General features: G+C 31.8%; 4 protein-coding genes across 5 annotated transcripts; 2 read left to right on the top strand and 2 right to left on the bottom strand.

Moving 5' to 3' along the window:
- On the bottom strand, nt 1-5300 carry LOC143192435 (short transient receptor potential channel 4). The gene is made up of 3 exons (XM_076397785.1): nt 5062-5300; nt 4612-4947; nt 1-1920 (listed from the first exon to the last, which is right to left on the bottom strand). Exons 1-3 carry the CDS (start codon nt 5225-5227, stop codon nt 101-103), a joined length of 2322 nt encoding a protein of 773 aa, XP_076253900.1. The 5' UTR covers nt 5228-5300; the 3' UTR covers nt 1-100.
- A 584-nt stretch (nt 5301-5884) lies between these two features.
- TfIIB (Transcription factor IIB) lies at nt 5885-9348 on the top strand. 2 transcript variants are annotated; one of them, XM_076399945.1, is made up of 6 exons: nt 5885-6030; nt 6092-6202; nt 6258-6391; nt 6457-6648; nt 7560-7891; nt 8751-9348. In XM_076399945.1, the coding sequence occupies exons 1-6, from the start codon at nt 6014-6016 to the stop codon at nt 8910-8912; spliced, it is 948 nt and encodes a 315-aa protein (XP_076256060.1). In that variant the 5' UTR covers nt 5885-6013; the 3' UTR covers nt 8913-9348. The 2 variants fall into 2 exon arrangements, with proteins under 2 accessions (XP_076256060.1, XP_076256059.1); XM_076399944.1 differs by having other exon boundaries at nt 7560-7897.
- Nucleotides 9349-10293: 945 nt separating this feature from the next.
- On the bottom strand, nt 10294-12932 carry l(2)37Cd (general transcription factor IIIC subunit l(2)37Cd). Its single transcript, XM_076399942.1, has 8 exons — nt 12319-12932; nt 12083-12266; nt 11901-12024; nt 11522-11816; nt 11226-11436; nt 11022-11164; nt 10630-10966; nt 10294-10572 (listed from the first exon to the last, which is right to left on the bottom strand). The coding sequence occupies exons 1-8, from the start codon at nt 12577-12579 to the stop codon at nt 10412-10414; spliced, it is 1716 nt and encodes a 571-aa protein (XP_076256057.1). The 5' UTR covers nt 12580-12932; the 3' UTR covers nt 10294-10411.
- Nucleotides 12921-14473, top strand: Phb1 (Prohibitin 1). The gene is made up of 5 exons (XM_076399946.1): nt 12921-13059; nt 13158-13277; nt 13363-13524; nt 13579-13918; nt 13977-14473. Exons 2-5 carry the CDS (start codon nt 13187-13189, stop codon nt 14212-14214), a joined length of 831 nt encoding a protein of 276 aa, XP_076256061.1. The 5' UTR covers nt 12921-13059; nt 13158-13186; the 3' UTR covers nt 14215-14473.
- The last annotated feature ends 2874 nt before the right edge of the window (nt 14474-17347 follow it).

The following is a 17347-nucleotide window of genomic DNA, read 5'->3' as shown; positions in this document are numbered from 1 at the left end:
ATATATTAAAAATATAAAATTATAAAATATTTTGTATGATTGTAAAATATAAGAAAAGAACATATAATTAAAATAATACTAGTGACATTGGTTATTTTCCCTATTCCTTTTCGGTAATAATATCATTAAGTAAAGCTTTCAGTTCATGGATTTCTTGTTTTAAAAGATCAAGCTCGCTTGCAGCTTGGTTGGCCTCGTCTTTCTCACGGAAATACCGCTGCACCAGCAACGACATCAAAGCTGGATACTCTAGTTCGTTCATATTCCCGTCCAGCGAAGACTTGTTGGGTTTGCGCTGACAGCATCCCCCCACCTCGTTATTCCCAGCCGATCTTGTACCGTTCATCATCTCCATAAACATAGTAACGCCACCGGGGGTCGGTATCAAATTAAATGGCGAAGGCGTGGCTGACTGAAGCATATACTCCAAGTAGAAGTCGGTTTTGCCAAAAGTCCATTCAACATCTAAGTTATCGAGTACCCTTTGGAAGGTGGACGACATTGTAGCGATCAACATGTTGAGAATCATCACGACAATGATAATTTCAAACAGGGCAAAACAAATATAACCCACTGCTTCGGTGAAAGTATGTTGATTGATGATGGTGGTTTTGGGTGTTTCTCCTGGTAAGTTCTCGATGATCACAGCGGCGCTTTCTAGTGGCGACATGCAGAGGATAGCCCAGAAAAATGTCTTAAGGGTTGTGGAGAAATCGATGAATGATGAGACTTGTTGCGTTTTCATTTCATTATCATCAATTTGTACCATACCGTCGTAATATTGATAAAACCTGCAGAGTCCCGCGCTGAAGGAAATCACTATGATAGTGAAAATGGTAAAATACTTCGCCATATCGGCACACATTTTCCCCAAGGATATCTGCAACGGTCCCAGATAATAATTCAGTCTGCAGAAGAACATCAGCTTGAAGTACGCCATAATCACGGCGACTGCAAAAGTACCTTCCGCTATTAACAATGGATCTAGATGATGCCAATACTTCCGCTCCAAATCTACTTGGTCGTTGTTGATGGCGTCAAAATGAGACGCCAACCAGAACAAAAAGGTGAGCAGGAAAAGACAATTACTGATAACAGCATGCCAGTTCCACAGTTTCTTAAAATAACCCTTTGGCCCCATCAACAGCATCATCCGTATACTATTCCAGACATGACCAGCAACAAAAACCATTATAACCGGTTCCAAACCAGAATTGGGGGGCTTCCTCTTTTGTCCGGTCTTGTCCAGATTGGATTCAAGGAAGATGATTATCAGGAATACTATGTAAGCGGCAATGTGACTGATCATTTTATTCAATGGTATGCTCCAATGCTTCGTCAGAGTATGGTTGGGCATTATCAAGCACATCAGGGCAATGACAGGGAGCGCGAATATACGAATTAGTGGTAAAGAGTAAGCCACGACGTCCGACTTCAGCTTGTATTCGTGCCAATCGCCACCCCAAGTTGCTTCAACTATCTGTTGTGTATTCGGATGAGCTACGAATGTTTTTTGTTTATAGTCCATGGCTAAAACCAGTCTGGGCAAACTGTAGATGCGCGACGACATACCAGCTGACTGCTTCAGTATCAATTCCATTTCGCTGGTACTGCGGCAGCAACCGATTAGATCAACAGCAAACGTACTAATCTCGTTGGAGAGTTCCGAGTAAGCTACTCGAAATTCCGGCACCAACATCGAACATTCATTCAATTCTTGGGATAACTGAAAAGCTACCAGGATGGGATCGCTAGCGGAGTGACAAATATACGCAGGGTTAGACACAGCACGGTATAAGTTCAGTCTCAGGCTTTCGGCGTGTAGCAAATCATCACGCTCTAAGTGCACTCTACAATCTGAACAGCGACAACTGGCTGGGTGAGGTTTACTGATTGTATGGCCTCTTTGTATAAGCAACTCTGTAAAAAAATATAAATAAAATGTGGTGATATGAATATGATTTTGAAATTTCTGCAACCTAAAAAGGTGGTAAACCTTAGATGATTATGATGTAAAGAGGTCAATTGAAAAGTCCCCGGCCTACCATAGTAAAACACATTTTTTGAAAAATTTAGTTTTATTATTCAACATAATTCCCTTCAAGGGTGATACTCTGATTATAGCGACCCTCTAATTTTTCGATACCATTTTTGTAGTACTTCATTCGACGAAAATTTCTTCCCAGAGGGCATTTTTGATTGAGATCTGAGAACAGGAAATAGTCGCTGAGGGCCAGATCTGGAGAATACGGTGGATGGATGGATTTTTGCCATCGTTTTCACTAACTTGTGACACGGTGCACTGTCTTGGTGAAGCAGCAGTTTCTTTTACTTCAAATGCGGCCGTTTTGGGCGATTTTGTTCTTCAAACGGTCCAATAACGCTATATGATAGTCGCTGTGGATGGTCCTTTCTTTTTCCTTTTTCAAGAGATACAAAATACAGACGCCATAACCTTGCCAGCCGACTGTTTTCCCACGATTCGTAGCGGGTTCATCGTGTGCAGTCCACTCGGATGACTGTCGATTGGACTTCGGAGTGAAATGATGGAGCCATTCTTCATCCATTCTCACATATCGACGCAAAAACTCGGGTTTATTACGCTTGATCATCTTCAAACACTGCTCCGAATCATCAACTCGTCGTTGTTTTGGTCGAAAGTGAGCTCGCGCGGCACCCACTTTGCACAGAGCTTTCTCATACCCAAATATTCGTTTCATTCAGGCATCCCGTTTATGAAAAATTTAATAAACATGGTCAGTGTGAGGTTCTCCATAAGAACCTTAGAACACGACAACACCTTGATAAAATCCCTACTCATCCACAAACCCCGGTAATAAACAAACTACAACAGTCCCAGTCGTAACCCAGGGTCTCTGTCGCCTACGAAACAATCATACCCCGAACCTGAAGCGACATCAAGAGCCAAAGACCATTTGGTCCTAGCTTGTCAATCTGGTAAAAGAAAAAAAATCACCATAATTAGTGGTGAAATAAGCAGTCGTGGGTGTATCCGGCCTTCTTCCAGTATTCTTTTCATCAATCAAGTTTTGAGGATTTATACAATTAGGAACGATTCAGTTGACCACTTTATTCCATATTTCAAGAGTATTGAACTCTTGTATTTACTCAAATGGTATTGGTGTTTTTCGCGAACGATTTAATTTCTTCACCAACTGTTGGTACCTTAGATACACATCGTCTGTCAACACCTCCTTCAAAATTTGTTTATATAATAACAGTTTATTGTATTTATTCCGATTGTCGTGCAGGCAATCACCACATATTTGACCTTAAGATAGTTCTGCTGATTTGTCCTTAATATGATCTTATCAATAGAAGGTATTCTATCTATTTGTATGTAAAAATCCATAGGAGCAGACTTCAAAGAATTTATTTTTGTTTGCTATTTCTTTATACACTCGGCACTTTATTTGTGGTCTATTTACGGTTGTTTCGACATTTTGTTTTTTAAGGCACTTCTTATTTTACACCATAAATCATTTGTATCTATCAAATCTATCTAATCTATTCAAAGTTTTTTTGCACGTGTCATCAAGATGTTTAATGTATTGCCTATCGCAAGTTGTAAATTCGTTTTAGACTCAAACAATATTTTCCTTCCCATTTTATTCTAGCTAAAAAGTGACACAAGGCTTTCTGATTAGTTCAAACACGTAAACGAATGAGCCTGTCAAAGTCGCCCGGTTGTCAGACGTATGCAAAATTCTTGAAAGCAATAGTGATAAAAGGTTATAACTCTAACCTATAAACTATTGAAGCTGAATAATTAATTGTAGTTTTTAGATGTACTATAATGTTAAAATAAATTACATTTGATAAAATTTTTGTTCAATTATTATATTTAGATTAAAATTAAGTTGTATGTGAAAGCCAAACTGAAGTAAAACTCAAGAGTTGATGTGGCAACACTGCGACGTTTTGATGTCGCAAATTTAAATGACGTGTGTACAAAATAACTTTGAACAGTATGTAGTAAATATTTTATATATATTCAGTATGAATGCTGTCTGAATATAAACGTTATATGGAATAAATTACGCCATTTATTGTAAGGATTGTCCTTTAGAATTAATTTATTCCAAGTAGTATTATTATGGTCCTTCCAATAAAACAGCTAATGCACGTCATCAAAATGTATAATGCAACGTTGCCGCACCAAATTTAAGTTTTCGTTTAGTTTGAATTTGCCATTAAAATACAATTTTATATAAAATAATGAAATGTTATAAAATATAATTTATTTTAATATTATAGTACATCTATTGCATATTAATTAAACAATTACGTTAGTTTGAAGGTTAAAATTATTCTATTATGTTTATATTGAAATATGACAACAATGTCGTCCAGTACCAACACAAATCGAATTTTATGGAGCGATTTGTTTACATGTTCGGACGAAAAATACACCATTCTGTCTCTTTTTAACAAAAGTAATGCTAATTAGTAAAATGAGAAAGAATAGTGGAATTTTACGTTTATATAAACTGAATTTGACAAACCGTTCGACAGTGTTGATGACGTGCATTGACAGCTTTTATTGGAAAGGCTATATATGCTGATGAAATCTTTAAATAAAATATTTACCGATAATCTCAAAATGTCCACATTGAGCAGCAAGTATGAGAGGGGTTACATAGTCGGGAAAATCAGAGCTATGGGTTACACCAACAAATTCTAAACTCGGGGCTATTTGATTTAATCTTGTTAACAAACTCTCCAATATCTTCCGTTGGTTATCTTTGACAGCATGAAGCACACAATCTCCTATATCGATTCCTTGTTGAGTCAGAAGAAACTCCACCATAGGTTCGGAGTGGTTTTGTACCGCTACCAATAATGCGGATACTCCTTGGAAATTTACGCAATTTATGTTAAAGCCGGTATTCTTATCCAAAAAATCTTTTACGCTGAGTACGTCGCCTGTAAAGATCATATTTTAGATGAAAAACAGTAAAAAATAATTGAATAACCAAGTTGTGTATCCTTATAAATATATTTAATTAATTTAAAAAGCTTTAAAACGAACACATATACCTGAAGCAACAAGTTCAAAAAACTTTTTTTCAGATTCCTGTAAGTGTGGCAATATAATGCTGGGTTTTGATCTAACAGCGTCGCCTTCTTGAGTGAGCCGGCGATATGGTCCACTTCCCTGTTTAGATGGTGCTTTAAATTTATCCTCATTTTCGTTTATAGACATATTGGCAAGATATTTATTATTATTTTTTCATACCAGAACTTGATATATAAGAAGCTTATATCGTATAGTTTCAATGTCAATGTTATAAATCAATTTAAAACAAATTTACCACCATTAAACCAAATACAGGATTCTGTAGCATGTGTTCATTAACAAAAACATATTAAATGATCATAAACGTCTTTAGATGGCGCTCACGGACTTTTTTGTAAATTTAGTATCAATATAATATGCGCTATTAAGGTGAAAGCAAGGTACTTAAAAATTAATATACATTTTAAAATATATAATTAGAAAGTTATATAATATATAATAAGGATACAGAAAAAATATCGATATACCTATATTTTCTGAAAAAAATATCGTATTATTGGCCGATGTATCGATATATCGATATTTTGTTAGACGATATGTTTATTTATTTTTCGATATTTTTTTTCGAATATATGATATTTTAGATTTTATATGAATATATGATAGATATTTTTTAAAGGGTTATCAAAATTTTTGTAAAATATCGATATTTTTTATACTTATTGCAAAAAAATGTCAATATTTTTTTCCTCGAATATATCGATATTTAAAATTTTTTTAAAATATCGAAAACCTTATATCGAAAAATTTTTATATATCGATATATCGAAATTTTGGAGGACAATACCCCTAATATCTAATTTCTAATGTCCCTATATTAATGGATGTTAAATGCATTTTTCAGTAAAAGAAGAAGAAGTAAAGTCAACATTCAGAAGTCAGCTGTTTTATTGATTTAGTGAAAACAACGTAATGGCTAGCACGTCTAGGTGATATATATTTAATTAAATTTCATAAAAACGATTAGAAAAATTAAAATTTATTTTCAAGATATGATGCAAACAAAGTGTGCTGTAGTGCTCACCCAGAGGCCCCCCTGATTGAAGATTACAGAGCTGGCGATCAGATTTGTTCAGAATGTGGTTTAGTTGTTGGCGATAGGTAATTGCATTTTAATCTTTAAATTAATATCTTATTTTAAAACATTTTTAATTAGAGTAATAGATGTTGGCTCCGAATGGCGAACCTTCAGCAACGAGAAGAGTGGAGTGGATCCATCTCGTGTTGGTGGCCCAGAAAATCCACTTTTAGGGGGGTCAGATTTAACAACTATGATAGGGCCAGGAAGAGGTAATGATTTATCTTCTTAATAATATTTTATTATTATTGTTAAGTTATTGTTATATTTTTTATAGGAGATGCAAGCTTCGACTCCTTTGGTGTTTCAAGATATCAAAATAGAAGGTCCATGAATAGCTCAGACCGAGCTCTTATTAATGCATTTAAAGAAATAAATGCTATGGCAGATCGTATTAATTTGCCCAGAACAATAGTTGACAGAGCAAATAACTTGTTCAAACAAGTGCATGATGGTCGTAATCTCAAAGGTAACATACATATTTTATATTATAGTGAAATGCGTGATATTTAAATAACAACGTTTTTGTTATTCGTTTTTCCAGTATTTATTTTTATTTAAATATAGGTGAATATTAAAATGAGTCATAAGTAGGGAATGCAACCCCAACCTGAGATTGCATATTTGAGATTTCATTCTTGCGAGATCTCTTGTAATTTTTAAAAAAATTATTGAAGAAATTGAGTTGAAGAACAAATTCTCTATAACCCCTTGTTTATTGTTATTACTGAACTGAAATGACAAAATATGAATTAATATTATATATTGACTGCTAATATTTCTTATTATTTCTATTCTTTTTAATTGTTTTCAAAGATCAAACTTTGACTGATATATTTTATCAGACTCAGAAATTCCACAGTAGATTATAATTTATATGCTGATTGTTTTATTATCTACAGATTTACTTACAGATTTTTAATTATGATAAAACAATATCATTTATTTAGTTTTTTAATCCTGATAAGGGTTTATTTATCTTTCAAAGCAAAGGTTCATCAGTAACTGCAGTAGGTCTGTCAGTTTTGATACCATTCACCATACTGATAGAATGACCCTACAGCCAGAGCAACATTTCTTTGTTTCTTTAATCTATGTGGACGGTATTGTTCTATGACAAACAAATATTTTAATACTATTTGAGTTTAAAGACTCTGATTAAAACTGAAGTGAAAATTTGCCTTTGATGCACAATATGTTACTTTATTGTATGAAGTTATCATGTTATTAGTAGATTTTCACAGTGAAGAGATCAATTTTTCCCAATTTACTCTTTGGTATTAATATCGTTTAATTAAACGCAATCTCGCGAGATCGAGATTGCATTCCCTATTTACGATGAAATAAAATAAATGTTCTAATTCATCTATCTAATTGTAGGTCGTTCGAATGATGCAATTGCTTCAGCGTGTCTTTATATTGCATGTCGTCAGGAAGGTGTCCCACGTACCTTCAAAGAAATATGCGCTGTTAGTAAAATAAGTAAAAGGGAGATTGGCCGATGTTTCAAACTTATATTAAAGGCCTTAGAAACTTCTGTAGATTTAATAACTACCGGAGATTTTATGTCTCGATTTTGTTCAAATTTGTCCTTACCAAATATGGTTCAGAGGGCTGCGACACATATCGCTAGGAAAGCTGTTGAATTGGATGTTGTTCCTGGTCGCTCACCGATTTCAGTTGCCGCTGCGGCAATTTATATGGCGTCTCAGGTATTTGTAAGCTTATTTTTTAAAAAGTTTTAATTATTACTATTACTATAATATCATTTTAAACATCGGATATGTGCGTTGTATTTGTCTATCTTACTTAAAAAACCAATCGACATATTCTGTTTGTCAATGTTATTTTCTGACAACCTCCTGAACAAAAGTATCTAACTATTTTAACAACAAATGTACCTATACAGCACGCTGAGATGTCTATCTTCAGTAATGATAATGACTATTAACATCTTATATTGGATTGATGTATATGCTTTTTTTTATTTTTAAAGCTATTGAAAATATTGCATTTTTTGATTGTCCAACTTTTGCATAAACGTAGAAATGAGATTATTTTACTTTCAAAATAAATAAATTCATACTATTCATTCATTCATTATGAAACTCATCTTTAATTTTCAGAAATAGGTCATAAAAACATTATAATTTGACCTTATATTATTTGCCTTAAAATAAATAAAAGCAAGTGTAAAAGAAAATAGCAAGAGAAAGAGAGTGTCATATATATATTGATCAGATATAATTTGATTTTTAATCCTTTAAATGATTTTAAATACCTGTCATAAATATTATACCAAACATTGATTAAAGAAGATTAAAATCCTAATCAAAATTTCTTCCATAGCTACTAAGACAGATTTTGAATATTATGAGTTTCCATTGGAACTTTAATATAAAAAGAACATTGTTGCATTCCCTAATTTTTAGATCTTCTTTGGTCTTTGATGATGATAATATGTGTAAGACTCATGAAATATTTTGTTACATAAGATTGAAAAATCTTTATATCAAGCCTGTAAAACATTAATACATAGTCATTATTTGCATTTGTTTTTAAATTTTTTAGGCGTCTGAAGACAAGAGAAGCCAAAAAGAAATTGGAGATATTGCAGGAGTGGCTGACGTAACGATAAGACAATCATACAAGTTGATGTATCCGCATGCACCAAAATTATTCCCTCAAGATTTCAAGTTTGCAACACCTATTGACCAACTACCCCAAATGTAATTGTATAATTTAGGCACCAAGTGCATACATTTACAATAGATAATTGGTATTATTGGTTTACCTAATTTTGTAATTATATAAACAAATTCTAAATAGAGTTGTATACATTATTTTTATTGGTGTAAAAGTTATGCACTTTATATGGTTAACAATTATTTTATTGTAATTAGTATAAAAGAATATATCTTCAAATTAACAAAAACTGATGAGTGTTAATAGCAAATAAAGTTAAGCGACGATATATTGATTATTGTCTAAAGGAAGCTTAAATTGAAATTTATTAAATACTAAACAGGAAAAATTGTTGATAGCGTTATTTGCTATAAAGCACTAATGATATATATGTATCAAAAAAATATGATAAAAATAAGTTTTACAAAATTTTTTAAAAGTATTTTTTAGATTTGTTTACTTAAATAAAAGCTATTTAAAAAGCATACAATATTTTTATTTGATTAATAACCATAAAATTTACCAGCACTTGTAATATCAAACCTTTTAACTAGTATTGCTTTCAGATAAACGGCAATATTTCAAGTATTTGAAAAAATTGTATATATATATATATATATATGTGTAAATAAATATTAGCTTTTGTAATGATAATGTGCCTTAGTATGCTTCTACTTCGTATATACTTTTGTCACATATATATTCACATGCATTTTAGAAATAGCTTCAAGCGTGGTGTTTAACTAGTGTATATCTTAAAAAATGTCTAATCAATAACAACTAAAATTATCTTTTCTAATTAGCTTTAATAAAAATATAGAATTGACTAGTTGCCCCCCTGTCTTATTGAACCTTCATATATAATTACATCTTACATTAGATGTACTTAGTACGATCTTAATTTACAAATTAACATATTACTACTATTCTATTGTACTTGCATTAATACACAAGGCAAGTAGGGGATTGATTCATTGATGCGTATTTCTAAAAAATTGTAAAATGAAAACTTACATTCTTATATAATTTTCACAGTAGTTATACCCATCAGGTATGATTCATTTTATCTTGGCCTGAGTGAATTGAGTTCGAGTTGAATTGATGACATGAGATTAAAAAAAGCCTAATTCCTCACATGTTAAAAGAATACTTCTTAAACTGTTATAGGTTAAATCAAGATATTTCCTATTAGAAACAACTGTAATATTTGATTGAAGTATTTATCAGCGCCTTCTTGATAGGCATTTTAACTTTACAACTCCCTCTAATACATTTAATTTTTACAGTATATAATTTGTTGTTAGGTACTTCCTAGAGGTTCATATTGTAGGCAAAACATAATGAATGCACGTATTACAAAAATCAAATTTACAATTACAGCGGCACTGTCAGTAATTTATTTTTTTCGTTTAAACTTCAAAGAATTATACCAATTCTAGTATGTTTATTTACAATTTATTTACAGAATTATTAATATAACTAGTTGGAATTTTATATTTACTAAATTTTGGCAATAGCAAAAAACCTGGTATTTTCAAAATCCAGGATTATTCTTTGCTTCTAGATAACACCTCATTAACTTCTTGCAATGCTTCCAGGTCTATCTCCATATCTGATTCTTCTTCTTCTTCTTCTGAAACGTCAGGCATTCTTTCTGGAAGACTATTTACTATTTCATTGGCATCAATTTGCTCTTCCATGTCCAAGTCTATTAACAACAAAGATATTAGAGAATGCAATAAAAAGCAAAATAATATAAATATACCATCAATCAAATCTATTTGCTCAATGATTTCTTCATTGTCCTCACTCTCATCTCTGTTTGTGCCTTTCCTAAGAGTATTTAGCATTTTACTGCAATATAAAGTAACTATATTATCAGCCGATTCACCACTTTGTGATGACGCTGAAAACTGGTCTTTTGCATCAGACAGTAATTCTTCATGTACTGCATCCAAAACATATTTGTTAACGATTTCTCGGCATTGATCAGTAAAGCTTATCGGGAGCCAGCCATTTTTTATGTCATACTTTGTACTAGATGGAAGCTTTGGTAGTTTTGATAACATATCTTGAACTTCTGGTATTAAAATATCGCAATACTAAAATAAAAACATAATTATAGACAATCGCTGGGTTTATAGAAGACATTCCTACCTGATAAAACATTTGCCTTGCTGGAGGAATCGAGTTTGGTCTAATTATGTAATCCCTTTCAGTTACACTTCCAGAATTAACACGGTCTTTAAATAATTTTGCTAAAAATCCTCTTTTTCTTCTGATTTTTAGTTGAACTCCCTCTTTAAAATCAAAATTTTGTGTCATATAATACTATATATCATAAAATTACTCTAAACAGACCTTTAGATCTAATTCTGAAATCCAATACTTGATAAATGCGTGAATTAAAATCACTTAAAGGATCATATCCTAGTCTTATCCAACAAACTCTCCAAGGGCCATTTTGACAATAATAAGCCACACAAGGTAAAACATATTTTGCTGTATCATTACTTATTCCAGTTTTATATATAACTGCTGACTTGCTAAGTACTGGCCTCTCTTGAAATAACTGCAATTAATAAAGTATGTATCTCTCATAACAATGGAATTAGTAAGTAAATTCACATGAACTGAGTTATTATTAGAACCAATACCTTCTTCACTATCTCTAAATGTCTTTGTAATTGTTTTTCTTTAATAATTTCCATTGCAACTGCTGCTGGTTGATCAGGCACCTTTGGACCAGGCTTCAGGAAATTAAAATGTGATGCCGGTACGGGCATCTGCTTTTCTTTCTTTTTTCTTACAGAACAATCAATTTTGTCACCTGGCCGCATTAAAGACATAAATAATTTTGAAGAATTGCTTCGGAATTTAACCTGTGGCAAATCAAACTTTGCAAAATTAGAAGATACTAAATTAGTTGGCTGTTCACTAATTTCTCTTTTTCTGAAATAAAAGAAATATAATATAAGAAAATTAAAATATATGTATAAAAAGATTCAATAGAAAATCCTCATTAAAAATTCTTACTTAAGCCATTCTAAAGTTGGAAGCCCATTTGGTATTATCTTATCATATACATATTCAACTTCAGAATCCTCATTTTCTGTTGTATCCTTTGAAATTAAAGGTAAGTACTGGAAGTCACACATTCCTTAAAAATATTTGTGAATTTTTTACTCAATAATTAAGATAATTAATAAATTACATACTATTGAACCTAAAATTGACATCTGTTGCATTTATTATTTCATAAGAACAATTTTCAGATGTAGTATTATCTTCACGTACTTTAACTAAAATACCAACATTAACTTCTTTATCAGCTACACATCCTTTATTAAAATGGCTATTTGGATGAAACTTCAACTCAAGCTTAGTTTTTCCTTCAACACACTGTAGAATAAAATTAAATACTAGAGTAAAAACAATGTAACGTTGAACATACCTTTTCAATTTCATTCAAACCTCCTAGAGTGTCAATGGCTTTATCAACATTCTTCACATTTCCAGGATACTCGATTCTAACCAATGGATTTGAAAAGGTATATAAATTATTCTTGTCCAAATTATCACATATGAATCCTTTGTGGCTGCTAAAAAAGGCTGTTGAATTTTTTGGGATAATTCTAGTTTTATGAGAACGAAGTATTTCGTTATTTGATGAATTATCTTCGGTACTATTTGTCTTGTTATCTTCAAAAAACATTCTGACTAAGCTATCACTGAAATATAATAAATATTTTATATAGATATCTGAAATGTTATTATTATTATTATGTTATAAAGATTATGCCATATAACTTTATTTTCACCTAACATGTGGTTATGGTTATGATTTTAAATTTCTTCTCCAAGTCTCAAAATGGTCTCAAACTAGATTTATTAAATCGAATTGAATATATGTTATAAACCGGGATATTAATTTAAAATTAGGTCCGTGTTATTAAATTACTTTTTGAAGGCAATTGTTTATAAAAGAAATTTAATGTTAATTAATTATGTTATTAATATATTACTAAAGGTTAAATATTTAATTGAGTGACGAGTCACAAATGAATCAAAAAAGGAAGAAGATCCAACATAGGTAGCGGCCATTTGTCGGTATAATTATTTTAAAGATAAAGTTGGGGAATTAACAAAACTTCCAAGAAATATTAAATTTTAATACAAGAAATCTAGACATAAAGTAAGATTTAAATGTTTAATATGCTTATTATTTTAAATTAGTTTATGGTGAAATACTCACGTTTTAAAATTTGTACATAACCCAACTTTATGTTTTAGCATTGGTTTCGATCTAGAATTTGTTAAAGATGTCGGCTGCTCAGATTTTTAACAGAATTGGACAAGTTGGTTTAGGAATAGCTTTGGTTGGAGGAGTAGTTAATTCTGCTCTTTATAATGGTATGATTTTGTGTTTCTAGTCTTATCTTTTTATTAGCTACCTATAATTTATGTGCCTATTAAATATCTTTGTTTTTAACTGCAGTTGATGGAGGGCATAGAGCTGTTATATTTGATAGATTTGCTGGTGTGAAAAAGCAAGTTATTGGGGAAGGAACTCATTTCTTTATCCCATGGGTCCAAAGGCCAATCATTTTCGATGTTAGATCAAGACCCAGAAATGTCCCTGTTATTACAGGAAGTAAAGGTATGTTTCATCAGTGAATTTGTTAGAACAGAAAATATATAAACTGCTTTTCAGATCTGCAAAATGTTAATATAACTTTGCGTATATTATTTAGACCAACTCCAGATCAACTTCCAAAAATTTACACAGTACTTGGTCAAGACTATGAGGAACGTGTTTTGCCTTCAATTACAACTGAAGTTTTAAAAGCAGTAGTTGCTCAGTTTGATGCTGGGGAATTAATTACTCAGCGTGATCTTGTGTCTCAAAAAGTCAGTGATGATTTGACAGAAAGAGCTGCACAGTTTGGTGTAATCCTAGATGATATTTCTATTACTCATTTAACATTTGGAAGAGAATTTACACAGGCAGTAGAATTGAAACAAGTTGCTCAGCAAGAAGCAGAGAAGGCTAGGTATATTAATCATTATTTGGATGTTTCTAGCTGCATTACTAATCTTTATATTTTGCAGATTCTTAGTAGAAAAAGCTGAACAGACCAAAAAGGCTACAGTTATATCCGCAGAGGGAGATGCTCAAGCCGCAACATTATTGGCAAAAGCTTTTGGTAGTGCTGGAGAAGGTTTGGTTGAGCTTAGAAGGATAGAAGCTGCTGAAGATATTGCATATCAACTATCCAGATCTAGACAGGTTTCATATCTTCCAGGTGGTCAAAACTTGTTATTAAATGTTCCAACACCTGGAAATTAATTGCTTTTTTCATAATATTTGGCATAAGAATTACAGAATGACCGGGTTAATTATAAATCTAATATTACCATTGTTGACAAATCTTATGATATTTCATGATTTGGCATGGCAATTCTGAAAGAATTATAGACTTGGATCTTAATTCGTCTGAAAAATGTACTGAATGTAACAGATATGCTGTTATTATCTTACTATGTTACATTTTTGTTATATATTCAATAATGTACGGATAGAATAGTTTATTATATTTTTAATTCAATATTGTTGTTTTTTTTAAACCTTGTTTACAATATCTTCCATGTTTAACCTTATGAAGTACATACATTCCTCAGTGATAGCACATTTAAAGGGGTTAAGAACAAAAGAAAAAGGAGGATTCAGTAGCTTTATAGTGATCTATATTATTATAAATAACCGATATAAAGGAAAATAATGATGGATAAAGTAAATTAGTCTATACCATTCTTTAGAATAATAGTCACCATCTGTACTATTAGATTTCGAGTAATAAAATTCCACGGCAGTTGAAAATTTCCACGAACGAAGGTTGGAATCAAAGAATACATATACTGCCGTAGAATTTAATCAACTGCAACTGGTTAGGAATTGGTTATTAAGATATATCCAGGAAACGTTGACAATCGTAGATTCTATTTCTTGATGTTAGTGAGTTGGAAAAGATTAGAGATCATATTAAGAATGTAACTTATTCTTTTAAAATACTATAATCAGTACATAGTCGAGGAATTAATCCAGATACATAGATTATAACAATTTGGGTATTTTTGTCGAACATATTTTTCAGATTGATACGAAATATACCTTTTGGGTGAAAGATCGCCAAAAGCACGGATTATGAAAGCAATCTGAGGAAAGCAAATCAGCAGTAGTATTATTTGATGAAGTCCTGCAGCATCCACAGCAATATATTGGCTGAAAAATATACAATATTCTGGCCGTCTAAAAATGTATTATGAGTTGGATTGTGTTGCTGTTAATTGATATATAAAACGTTATAAAGCTACCCAATAGATAGTTGCCTTCTGAAGATGATATACACTTGTAACCATTTAAAATTAGACCCTTTAAAGTTGCTATTGACTGAATAATTTTTGGAATTAATTGGGGTGATGATGAGTTAGATTCTGCGGCTAATTATTGATATATGTAACGTTGGAGCGAGAGCCAATAGTTTCTAGCATATATTTTTATAAACATAGAGCAAATGTTAGGTACTTTAAAGTTAACATTTAAAGTTGATTTCTAATATTAGTTTTTTTTTTAAATTTAGAACCAAGCTGACTGTATACATAATCAAGTTTAAAGAAAGTTCTCCATTATGATAAACTTTTGATATTAAAATATTACTATTCGCTTTCATTGGTTATTAATATCCTATATGGAATTAAATATTATAAAGAGCTCTCATTAAATTTACATTGGAAAGGTTATTTATGGCCCTTAAAGAAATAATTTCGGTCTGGAATTAATCCATGTCTTATATCTGGATAATCAGGTTATAATAAAATATATTTTCGACTGATGTGAATGAAAAAATTTAAACTGTGGTATACATAAATTATTTCTGTAATTGATTACTTGTAAGTACTTGTTTCTGTATTAATATATTTCTTGCTGTAGCTTCTTCCTTGGGAATAATAGTGTTACGCCAGAATATGGAATAAATTAAAAAAAAAACTGATGAAACATTAATGATTTAAACTTGTTTTTAAACATGAATATTAAATCAATTTCGTACAGATATAAACTTTTCGAGAGAGGGGGTTGGTGGCGACGTCAAACTCCCCTTTTGCCAGCGGAGACATGACCAACAAAACCAGGCTTGACGATTCTAAAATGCAAATGAGCTGTGAAAGACACGACGCGACCTCCAAGAAAAGCGCAGCGTAGTTTTGGAATAATACTCCCCCCGTAATTAATCCGCCTTAATTACCCCCGCGAAAACTGCTTCCGAAGGGGGGCGGATGGGGTACCGTTAATAGCAGCCGCAATTAGCGCCGGCTTCTGCTAATAGTCGGAAAATCATCTTTCAGGTGCGGGAGGTAATCATTAGACCTTGTCTTCGTGCCCTGGCTAGAGGTTACGCTTTAAAAAGTGGGCGTACTTTTTTTGAATAACTTAATTTTTATATTTAACTTTAATATACCGCTGTCGTTATCGAAATTTCAAGGTTAGTTAATGCTTGTTTTTCATTAAGATCAGGCATATGTTTGAATTATTTCTATTTAATTGGTAAATATGTATAACTGAAAGTATTGAGTAGTATGAATTAAGTAATGTGAATACGATCTTATTAATGATGAACATCGATATATTTTGATAACCGATATAATAAAAAATAAAATATAAAAGAAAAGAATCCGGCTTGGTTGACGCAGTGATCAAGGCGACAGGGCAGTTCTCCCACTGTTGCGATTGTCGCGTGTTTGAATCCTGGTGGGGCATGGATAAACTTTATATTTGTGATTGTGATTGTAAATGTCTTTATAGGCAACAGTGGAAAATCTGACAAGGAATAACCATCCCAGTCACGTCAGTAACCAGGCTAGGTAAGACCGGTTGTCTTCTGGGATGGTCTCTAAGTTGGTCACTGACCAGTCGTTAGGCTTCATGTTGAAGACCGTGGTTCGGAGTCCACATTAAACAGCAGGTCCAGTCCAGATAACCCTCTTTGGTAAAAAGGAGACTTTAAAATATATATAAAAAAGAAAAAGAAGAATAATTATCATTCATTAATCAGACATAAACTCGATGTAGTTATTATAAAATATTTTAATCCCTATAATTTCATCATAGTTGATCTGGTTGTTCTGTTGAAATCTCTTATATTAAAGAGTGAACTATTAAAGAAAGATTAAAGTATTTCTAGAGTTTCCCTTTGATTATGCCATTAAAATTAGAGTTAAAAACCGTTTTTAAATGATTGTTGGATTGTTCAAATTTCTATTATTAATGAAAAATATATTTTTACAATATTATCGTGATAAGTAATATATAAATATATTGCAATATGACGTAATAATATTGTGGATGTTGTTTATAAAATATATGGTGCATGTTTTAAAATTATTGTTTACTATGGAGCATCTTTCTATAAAAATAATTCTCTAAT

The sequence above is a fragment of the Rhynchophorus ferrugineus genome, unplaced genomic scaffold (genome assembly GCF_030347505.1).
Source record: "Rhynchophorus ferrugineus isolate W39M unplaced genomic scaffold, kcgeb_rfMv2 rfM3, whole genome shotgun sequence".
Classification (NCBI taxonomy): domain Eukaryota; kingdom Metazoa; phylum Arthropoda; class Insecta; order Coleoptera; family Curculionidae; genus Rhynchophorus; species Rhynchophorus ferrugineus.
The sequence above is the reverse complement of the archived record's forward strand: the minus strand, read 5'-3'. Positions and strand labels throughout refer to the sequence as shown.